The following is a 10,856-nucleotide window of genomic DNA, read 5'->3' as shown; positions in this document are numbered from 1 at the left end:
AGGGAGGATAAGATATTTGGCGTGGGGGGAGCTGGTGGAGATCTGTGGCTTGTTCCTCAAGGTGCTGAAATACTTTAATGAGAAGAACACAGTGTTGTGCCATGCTGGAGCACAGGTAAAGTTGTTGCAGAGGTTTCTGTTTAACTGGAATTTTAAATCTTTATTTCATAAAAATCTTAAGAATGGCAAATTTTAAGCACCTTTTGAACATTCCATGCTGGCTTGGAGAACAGTGGATTGATACAGGGAGAATAAGGAGAGCTGAAAATCACTCCTTTTTGTTGTTTTTCATTGTGTTGTCTCACCTTTTGTCAAACCCCTTTGCAAGGAATCTGAAATGCTCAGTGATCGATGGTGGGCTCCACTTATTGCTCCTCATGTGCCACTTTCAACAATGTCAGTTACACATTGATAGTGGTTGCTACAAGCTTGTATCACCTCTGCTAATTGCTCTTTGTGTTCATACTTCACTACTCTTCTTATTGACCAAGGCCATGGGAACAATCCACTCTAAGGTGCTGCACACATACTACATTTTAAAATAAATATAGAGAGGTTATTCAAGCTCACTGCAGGCTCAGTTAGAAATAGAAATCCTGACCTCCTTAAAGTTAGTGGGCATTTTACTATTGACATCACTTGGGCCAGGATTTCACCCCGGTCTCTAATGTGGCAGCTCAGGTCAAATCTTTCAGATTGATTGTTCTAGCTGTGGTTATCCAGTGTCTACGCTTTTAACTACACTCCTCTCCCAGAGGCAGGTTGTAACCTTGTTGCAATAAGGTCAGACACAAAGCAAGTACTTAATGCAACAAAGAATCTTACACAGTAATCATTTAATAAAATGAAGCCTTTTTCAGAAATAATGAAGACATCTATAGTATCTTGGGAATTAAATAGAACAATAACTGGGCATCTGGTGAAAACAACGTCATCTGTCTAAAAAGAAGGTGTATGCTGGGAAGCTTTTACATAATTCAAGGAAGAAAATTAGAACAGTAGATTGTCTCTCAGGAGTTTTAAATCCAATTCCCACCTCTGCCATAGATTTCTTCTGTGACCTTGGGAGAGTCATTTAATCACCCAGCTCCACAAATCTACTTAGACTATTAACCTCCGCTGAAATCAAGGGATGTTACAGGCCTAATTTTCTATGTGGATCCACTTTACTCTGTACTGATTAGGTGTAAGCTGGAGCATGGTGTCCAGTTCTGGGTGCCACATTTCAGGAAAGATATGGACAAAATTGGATAAAGTCCAGAAAAGAGCAACAAAATGATGATCTGGAATATATGACCTATGAAGGAAGATTGGAAAAAAAAAATGGGTTTGTTTAATCTGGAGAAGAGAAGACTGAGCAGGGAAATGATAACGGTTTTCAAGGATGTTACAAGGAAGAGAGTGAAAAATTGTTCTCCTTAACCTCTGAGGATAGGACAAGAAGCAATGGGCTTAAATTGCAGCAAGGGAGGTTTAGGGTGGAAATTAGGAAAAACTAATTTACTGTCAGGGTAGCTAAGCACGGGAATAGTTTACCTAGGGAGGTTATGGAATCTCTATTATTGGAGGTTTTCAAGAACAGGGTAAAGAAACACCTGTCAGGAATGGTCTAGTTCAGGGGTCAGCAAGCTTCGGCACTTGGCCCATCAGGGTAGTTCGCTAGCAGGCTGCAAGACATTTTGTTTACGTTGACTGTCCACAGGCACAGCCTCTCGCAGCTGCCAGTGGTTGGGGTTCACGTCCCGCAATTCCCATTTGCCAACCCCCGGTCTAGTTATTCCTTAGTCCTGCCTTGAGTACAGGGGACAGGAGTAGATGACCTACTGAGGTCACTTCCAGTTGTACACGTCTATGACTCTATGATCTGGGCCAAAGTGCCTTAGTTCCCCATGTGTTAGAATAGTAGTTTTCCTGTCCAGTTAATTAATATTGACATTTACTCACAATGTACTCATAAGTCATCTTTGGGCACGGCTGGTCAGAGGAACCAAAATGGTTCCCACTAATGCAGCTGCACCAAGGGGCAGGAAATAACCTTTCATTGCATAAGAGTTTCTACTTGAAAATCTTAATACAAAAGTTGAAAGTAAGCAAAAAAAGAGGTGTTTATGAGTCATTTCTTAATACAGAAAAGATAGTCACAGGCATTTTATCGTGCATCAACTATTATAATCTGTTTAGCTAAACATAGTCTATCCTTGGACACCAGGAGCTACAGGAGGTTACAATACAAACCTATCCCTAATACAGCCAGAGGTCAATTGACACAGGATTGCCGAATGCTATGGTTTCTGTGCAATGCTCTTATGATTATTTACATTAAAATATCACAAAGTACAAGAAAATGCATCATTCTACAAGGGACGGTGTCTAATGTTCTGGGTTATTCTAGGGAGCCAGCAAGGTTGCATTTTTCTTGCAGATCCATCTGTGCGAAAACGGGCATTTCTCAGGGTGTAACTTCTCCTTGTTGAAAGCAGAACAGTTTTTGCCATCTCCAGTTCCATTTACCATCACCCTAAAGAGAAAACAAAAGCTGCTCACTGAGAGGTCAGCTCAGAATTTGGTAATGAATGAAAAGACAGGAACAGAGTTTGGGAGGAGGGATCCAGGGTTTTTTACTTTTGTGTGTGTGTTTTTTTTTCTTATGCGTTTAGACTGGCATATGCAGGCTCATTGCAATCCATTTGATTGGACAGATGGGATTTGCACAAGGATTCACAGAGAGCAGACACTGGTAGGAGGAATTCAGAGGTCCTCATTTCCATGAACTTTATCAGCAAGAGGAGGAAAACCCTTCCACAAAGGAGAAATGGCGAGTCTTAATAGTGAGGAGGTGGGGAGGAGTTTTCAGCTACATGAATCCAAATGTTTGATCTGCATGACAGACCAGAGAGTCAACCCAAGTGGTCCCACTCTCCAATAACCTCTGGTTCATACATGTTGGAAGTTTGCAGGTGGGTTTGAGGCATAACCTGGAGTCCAAGTGCGATCTAATACGAACAGCAGGCAGCATCAGGGTCACTTTCAAGTACTTACAGGCCTCACTTGATGGACACTAATTGAGGCTGGTGGGACTGTGGTGACCCTGGCCACATAATACATTGGTCAAATATGAACACAGAAAATCCCCAGGCACTCAGCACATTCTTAGGTTTGTGCCATTGCCAGACGTGGTTGAAAAATTTTCCAAGTTACAAATTATTTTTTATGTTTTTAAACCATTTGAATAACTGTGCCCCTGCAGTGCCCTCTGCACTTCGATATGTATCAGTGCACCTTATTCTCCCAGCTCGGGTATCCTCACCTTGCCCAGAGCCACCTGATTTCCAAAGAAGAGAATAAAGGGATCATCAACTTCACTTTGATGCCAAGTAAGGTCCTGTCTAGGGAAGAGGCTGCTTTGTGCAGTTGTAACTACACCAGTGTAGCTGCACTAGTACAAACCTCAGAGATGAAATCCTGGTTCCACTGAAGTCAATGGGAGTTTTGCATTCCTGTTGATGTCACAGGGATGAAGATTTCTCCCCACGTGGAAGCCCCAAGGTAAACTCCACAAATACAAATCACTTTTCTTTTTCCTCTGGTGCCACATGATTACACTAGAGCTGTGTCTAGACTGAAGTGTTTGGTCCTGTACTTTTGTTCCTATAATTTCTAATCAACAATTAATTAGCGTGATGGTACATGCTGATGTAGACACTCCATAAACACTTGTTCCTAGAGTTCAGTGTAGGGTGACCCAAGACCAGCAGGAACAAATGTTTGTACAGTGTCTACACTAACATGTATAGTTGTGTAACTTGAATTGAGTTAATTGGCAATCAGTTAACTTAAGTTACAATGTGGCCATAACCTTAGTACAAACAAGCCCTAGAGGTTTTTCATGGGGCTGCTATACAGACCTAGCAAAACTTCTACAAAACAGCCCCAAAACGATTGTGTAGATAGGGCCTAAGCAGCAATGGAATGCAGTGATTTGAAATTGAGGATCAGGCCTTCATGCAGCATCACCAGCACCACTGCTTTCTAAAGACTGTGACTATATGTGGAACAGGTCATACTGGAGACTTTGAAATCTAAGCTGGAACTAAAGATGTGCCTTCAATCACAGTACTAGCTCTGTGCTTTGGGAATTACTTAGCTGGGAGCTATGGGGTCAGAGCTGTATCTGCATTTATATTAATGTAACTTAACATTTATAGAAAGAAAAATCCACCCACAAGCTCAGCCTGTGCCCTTCTAACTGGGAGACACCAAGCCACATCCATCTTCCCTCTTTCTCTTGAAAGTTTAATCCAATCCAGAAATATTTCTTTTCTGTTCTGGTTGCTATAAATTCCTGTGGATTAAACAGAAATACATTACACACTGATGGGGCATTTCAGCTCTGCCCATTTTGAACTGAGACCGGAATACATGTGAAAGACAAGGACTCAGCCAGGCCGGTAACTGGCTTGGTTGGAACAGCCTTAGGGCACATGGCAATCCTTATAGCTGCTTTTTCCAAAAGTCTTGCACTTGGGAGAACCTAAGAGTCGCTTAAAACAGCCAGACCCCGAGTGAACTGTCAGACATGAAAATCGGGCATTTTTTACCTTGCAGAGGGAATCTACCCTCTACATTTCCAAAGGGAGACTGGGCAAGTCCTCAACAGCATGAAACTCACACTCAACAGCAAAGCAAAGCCTTTCCTGCATTAGCAGACTGAAAAAGCCGTGATCGCGCCCCCAACCTCCTCCCAGATCACAACTTATTCTGCTTTCCACATTTGCACCTGAAGCACCTCCCCATCTGCCTCACGCAGACCCAGGGAAGCCTACTGAGTTGGTAGAGCAGCTTTTTAGTAATCGATCAGAGGACTGATCGCAGCCAGAGGGAAGAAAGGCCAGGCCCTGCTCCCTCTTGGCGTCTTCCCAAGTAGGGCTCTTGTTTGTGGGGAAATAAAGGCCCATTCACAGACAGTTTCTCAGGGAGAGCCTGCTTGGTCAGAGGTTCTGATAAAACCTAGGGTATATTTGTATTTTTCAGTCAAGTGTCTGAATGACATGGAGGGTTTGCTGATTGCTGGGTACTGTGTGGGATGTTCCGAGACTTACCATCTCAGCCTCATCTTCAACAACAAGCAGCTGGGATTTCCTGCCTGAACAATTTCGCATACTGGCATCCCAGGTCCCCGATTGCTCTGAGAAGTAGTAACATCTCCCCCTGTGCAGCATCCACCCTGGGGGGCAGAGCAGACACTCGCTTCTTCCTGGGGGTAGGGGGGTAAAGAAGATCATTACCCAGCATCACAAATGGTTTAATTACTCCCATCACATATTGCGGGGAAGCAAATAGCTTCCCAGTTCATATCAGTACATTTTGGAAAATTAAATATTCTTGGTGCAATGTCACAGCTGTCAGTTGTCTTGCATTTTACAGCGTGTCTTACATTCCACTAATTATCATTGAATGGGTTCAATGCTCATTTAGGGAACCATTGCTTAGAGCAAAGTGATGTCGTGCATGCTCCCCCGTCTAACTGTGAAACTGGTGCTTTTGTTTCCTGTGTGCCTCAAGTTTGCCTTTCTAGGAGCCTGAAGGCAGTAGCTGCCATTTTGTTCTCAGTTGTTGAGATGCAGCCTGTGATGGTTCTTGCTCGTTCAGTTGTTTTCCCTTAACCTGAAATACTGATATATAGATACTCGGTCATAAGCCAGTTCATTTATAAGCCGACTCCCCCAAGATGGATAAGTAAAAATGGAAATTTTTTATGACCCATTCATAAGCTGACCCTATAATTCAGGGGTTGGCAAACTTTGGCTCCTGGGCCATCAGGATAAGCCGCTGGCAGGCCGAGATGGTTTGTTTACCTCGAGCATCCACAGGCACAGAGGTAAACCTAAGTAAACAAAGTGTCCCGGCCCGCCAGCTGCTTACCTTGATGGGCCAGGACAGCAATTGGTGGGGAAATTTTGGGGGGGAGAAGCTGGGGGTCAGGGGAGTAACCCCTGTGACTCCCCCCACGTGACCCCACCCCTAGCCTGGGACCCCTACACTCTCCCCATCCCATCCCTTCTCACCTTAGCTGGGGCGGGCCAGGGTAGGATGTCTCTGGCCTGGCCAGAACTGCTCCGGCAGTCTGGGCGGTGCGGCCACAGCATGCTGCAACGGCCCGGGCCGGGAGTCATGCTCCGGCGGGTGGGCTAAGCAGCGTGGCCGCAGTGCGCTCCAGCAAGCGGGGCTGGGTGGTGCGGCCGCAGCATACCGGCCCTGGAGCTGCAGCTGCTTCTGAGACTGGGGGGAGAGCAGCGTGGCCAGAAGTGGAGAGACTCTGGCCCCACCTCTTCCCTTCTGGCTCTGCTGACTGTGCTGCCTCTCCTTGCTCCCTGTGTTGGGGGGAGGGGCTGTGTCCCACCTCTCCCCCTCTCTATACCCGTTCATACGCTGACCCCTTCTCCGATGCTTCCCTTTTTTACTAAGAAAATGTAACTTATGAACAAGTATATATGGTAAATCAGTGACCTAAATATTGTTTGTGTGTGTGTGTGTGTGTGTGTGTAAGACAGGATTCTTCTTTTTCTTTGTATCTTAGTAGCTCCTAATGGCTTGAGAAAGGGCCCCTCTGAGTTGTAACATGGTCCCTGCCATGAAAATCCTACAATCTAATGTGATGAGTAGAGGATGGGGAACAACAACAAGCACAGAGCAAGTGACATAGCAGAGAAGAAGTCTCCTCATTGAAAAAAGAAGAATAGAAAAGGTAAAGTTGCCACTTATGCAAATGCGATCAGTTTCCAGTTAAATAAAGGAAAGGGAGAATTTGGATAATCTATTCTGAGAGTAGAACAGGCTTCTTATGCCACTACTACTGAAGAGTGATACAAGAAAAAAAAATAGTTTTCCTACCTCTGGTGGGGAAATGACATTAAAAACATGTTTTCCACAGAAACTGGGTGCGTAGTAATGAATCTGGTGAAGACCAGGGTGGGGTTGTTGTGTTGTGTCAGGCTGCTGGGTTCAGAGCGCTGAACCAGGGCTGCACAGTGCACACACACTCAGGAGCTGCATGTGTGTTTGCTGGCTGTTGGTGTCTGGCCTGTGAGCCCCAGCAGCAGAGCATTAAAGGCATCCAGGGTGACATGGCAAAAAGTGACACAACCTCTCACTGGTCTGAATAATTGCACCCCAAATGTCACACCCTCCCTGGGTTAGAGAGACACAGAAAATGTACTTCCTTCTAACACAGCCCTTGTCTAGGCAAAGGGGGAACCTAGACTTTAACTTGACCAGTTCAACACGTATTAAGGGCACCCGGCCTTGTCTAGCCTAGACCTCCAGAGTGTGTTGGTTACAAGTGTTAGCTTGAACATGGTACCAGCATACTTTAGATCCTAGTCTACAGAAGGCCACAGTGAACAAGTAACTTTATTAGAATAAGGGAAACAGTATTATCCCTAAAACTACACTCATTCTCTTTCTCCTTCACCATAGGAGCTTCTGTTTAGAACCTTCCCTAGCTCCCTCCTGCTTGGCTTCCTGCTACAGATTTAAGCAAAATATTTGCATTATAAAAATATTTAATAACAAGTAATTATCACCAAATTATAGATCTAGGGCAATAAGGCTAAATGTGTCATTTGGTAAAGGGCCCAGGCTGCCAAAGTCCTTCCCTCTCCTTGTAAAAAATCCTTGGCCTCTGGGGGTTCTTGAAAACACCAGGAAGCTGTAAGGCAGTGGCTTTCATTTGAGGACCCTTTGGAAATTTCTAATGGAGGTGCGGATCCCTTTGGAAAACTGGTGTATGTGTATGTGTATATATGTATATATAATATAGCTGAATTCTGTTCAGTCAGTTTTCAGTCTGTCGCAGACTCCTTAAACATAGTCTGCAGACCCCCAGGTATCCATGGACCACAGGTTGAGAATCACTGCTCTAAGGTATCTAATGTCATTTTTAAAAGCAGCCCTGCACATTCCAGTTCTACTCCAAGCACAGGGTATGTATCAATAATTATAATTACTAACTAGGAATTGTAAATATTGGTTCAAATATATCTTCAGGGCCAGATTTTGATACTCTTATTCAACCTGAGTAGTACCTTCCTCTGTGAGCCGTTCCATTGATTTCAACAAGGACTGCTCATACAGTAAAGAAGCCAGATTCTGGCCCGTAACATTTTCAGGTTGTTATAGAAGAGGGAAGTTAACAAACAGCAGAAGGGAAGACACTGCACAGTTAGAGAGGGGCTGTAACTCCTCACCCTCTCTATCTTCACACAGATTGTCCATTAATCCATTGATTGTCATCAAGCATGTCCCTGTGCATGGAGATTCCCCTGAAGATGTGTTTTCAGTGCAGGTTGTCCTGAGCATGGACGGGCTCTTACAATTTCCCCTCCAGACTTGAATGCAAAGGAAGACAACATGGTTAATAGGAGCATCAATAATATGCAGTCTTGGTATCTGAGAGTCAGAAAACACAGTTCTATTACAGAGAACATAGTCAGTGAGGACATCAGCTTGCAAAGGGACTAAAAATAGGTTTGTGCCTTTTTTGTTCGGTTATAATATATCAAGAAGGCCTGGTATTTTTTTCTCTTTGTTGTTTTTTGTTTAAATTTGATTTGTTTTCCCTGCTTGTTTCCTCCATAAGAAATTCAGGTCTAGCCTACTTTGGTGGAGAATAGGTACGGTTATGACACTACAAGTAGTACAGCTATAAATCTGATTAATTGAAAAGAGAGATCAGTTTCATTCAGACTGTCTAGAATTCTGTTTTTTTTTCTTTTTTTAGCCTAAGCAACTGAGAGCAAGTCTCTTTCCTTTTGTTAGAGATTCAACATCCCAAGCCTTAAATTAAAGGATGAGATAGCTACCTTCCTACATAGCGGAGTCAGCTCAGAAATCCTCCAGCAAAACCAAGGAATTTAACTTAATATTCCTGATATTTCTAAGGCAACAAGCAGTAAAAATAACACATTCAGGACTCTTTATACCTCATTCAGCGAGAAAAAGCAGCGTACTACCACTCTTTTTCCTTTTGCCTGTCAATTGTTAACACCTGGTTAGTGGGGATGTAGATGTAAGCTGAAAGTAGCACTTGCTCCTGGGCCAAAAAGTACACTAGTTATGCTATCAGAGTATTCACAATAGTGAAGGCTAGTGTTATCTATGAACAGGGAATTTGGGGTATTGTGGGGAGTGAGGTTGAAAAAAACAAAGTGGAAACAGACAGACCTTCTAAGCTTCATGTTCACAGGGGCTTAGCCTTTAATCACATGCTAAAGAAAGTGATGGGTACTTCCCCATGTGGGATCATGAACTGTGGGTGGCAGAGAGTCTGGCTTGGTTCTCTCCCCCTCCTCCCTCCCTGTCATTCCTTTGGGTGCAGTGGGAATCAGACACTGAGGTAATGTGCTGGGTCAGTGTAGGTGGGGGGGGTTGTGGGGTTGTGCCCAGCAATAGGCAGTCTGTCAGCTCCCAGATGTTCCCAATTGCAGTGAGCAGCAGCTGCTCCTGTTTCATGGCTGGGGACCCACCTCCTTAGAATGTTCAGGGATTTGGGCAAACTTGCCTAAAGATAGAAATTGAGAGGTGGGAATTGGTGATTTTTAACACTTTACAACCCAACTAAATCTGAAAGGAATCTCATTGGAGAAGAAAACACTCTTCTGCTGCCTGAGGCGAATCTCCATTTTAATATCAAAGGCCAGCTACAAACAATAGAGGAGTGAGAGCTTCCCAAAGAAAAGTGCCTAAGGCCTTGGCTACACTTGCAGCTGTACAGCGCTGTGAGTTAAACCTGCCCTCGTACAGCTGAGTAGGGAAAGTGCTGCAGTCTGTCCACACTGACAGCTGCCAGTGCAGTGGTGTGGCCACACTTGCAACATTTGCAGCTGTGTTGGGAGCGGTGCATTATAGGCAGCTATCCCAGCATTCATGTGGCTGCAGCGTGCTTTTCAAAATGGGGGGGGGGTGGATTGTGACAGGGAGTGTGGGGGGGAGAGAGTGCTTTTTGGAGTGTGTCAGCTCTCTATTTTTGCAAATTTCAAACTCCCGGCCCCCTGCTCATTCATTTACTCACTCAAAGCAAGCTGCAAACTGTTTGCTTTTCTCTGTGGTACGAGCTTTGAAACTGGCACTTCTGCATTCCTGCAGCCGGTCACAACAATGGAGAGGATTGGCCATTTGACAAGGTGATTAGTACAGCACTGCAAGCATTTACACTCACACCCGTGAGTCGTAGCCACTCCGCTGCAGCTGTTATTCCTCTCGGAGATGTGGAGTACCTGCAGCGGTGTACCCAGGGAGATACAGCGCTGTAAGTGCCCTGCCAGTGTGGACGGGGAGTGAGTTACAGCGCTGGGGGAGGCTTTACAGCGCTGTAACTTGCAAGTGTAGCCAAGGCCTAAGAACCTTTTATAATGGAAGGAGTTTGGCAACCTAAATATAAGGGTTGCTACCACCTCTCCAAAGTCCAAAAGTTCAGCTACTTCGATTCTACAGTGACCACCAACCTATCACCAAATGAAGAACTAAATGTTTGCATTGGAACGGCAGCCACCATCTTTAGCAGACTAACTAAAAGAACATGGAACAACTCAAAGCTTATCAAGACCAAAATGCTGGTGCACCAAGCTTGCATCCTCAGCACTCTCGTGTATGGTGGGGAAACATGGACAACTTATGCTCATCAGGAGACAAGATTAAACAGTTTCCACTTACGCTGTTATGCCACATACTCCAAACAACACCAAATGGCAAGATAAAGTCACCAACTCAGAGGTTCTTTAAAGGGCAAATTTACCAAGTGTAACAGCCCTGCTCAAGCAAAGACGACTGTGCTGGCTGGGCCATCTGAGTAGGTTGGA

The 10,856-nt window shown here is 44.5% G+C and overlaps 1 protein-coding gene across 1 annotated transcript; it reads right to left on the bottom strand.

The window, feature by feature from the left end:
• Positions 1-1,655: 1,655 nt before the first annotated feature.
• On the bottom strand, positions 1,656-8,374 carry LOC117870632 (killer cell lectin-like receptor subfamily F member 1). Its single transcript, XM_034757840.1, has 4 exons — positions 8,247-8,374; positions 5,100-5,254; positions 4,224-4,342; positions 1,656-2,518 (listed from the first exon to the last, which is right to left on the bottom strand). The coding sequence occupies exons 1-4, from the start codon at positions 8,356-8,358 to the stop codon at positions 2,389-2,391; spliced, it is 516 nt and encodes a 171-aa protein (XP_034613731.1). The 5' UTR covers positions 8,359-8,374; the 3' UTR covers positions 1,656-2,388.
• Between the last annotated feature and the right edge of the window lie 2,482 nt (positions 8,375-10,856).

Source organism: Trachemys scripta, unplaced genomic scaffold, assembly GCF_013100865.1.
Source record: "Trachemys scripta elegans isolate TJP31775 unplaced genomic scaffold, CAS_Tse_1.0 scaffold_75, whole genome shotgun sequence".
Taxonomy (NCBI): domain Eukaryota; kingdom Metazoa; phylum Chordata; order Testudines; family Emydidae; genus Trachemys; species Trachemys scripta.
Note: the sequence above shows the minus strand (reverse complement) of the source record. Positions and strands in the feature narration are given on the sequence as shown.

Bases quoted from the DNA above. Each gene is read 5' to 3' on its own strand.
- LOC117870632 (XM_034757840.1), bottom strand. From the start codon at position 8,358: ATGCTCAGGACAACCTGCACTGAAAACACATCTTCAGGGGAATCTCCA. The intron at 5,255-8,246 runs GTGAGGAGTTAC...CCCTACCCCCAG, and splicing joins TCTGTGTGAAGATAGAGAGG to GAAGAAGCGAGTGTCTGCTC. The intron at 2,519-4,223 runs GTGGGTGGATTT...TTTTCTCTTTAG, and splicing joins GAAGGGCACAGGCTGAGCTT to GGTGATGGTAAATGGAACTG.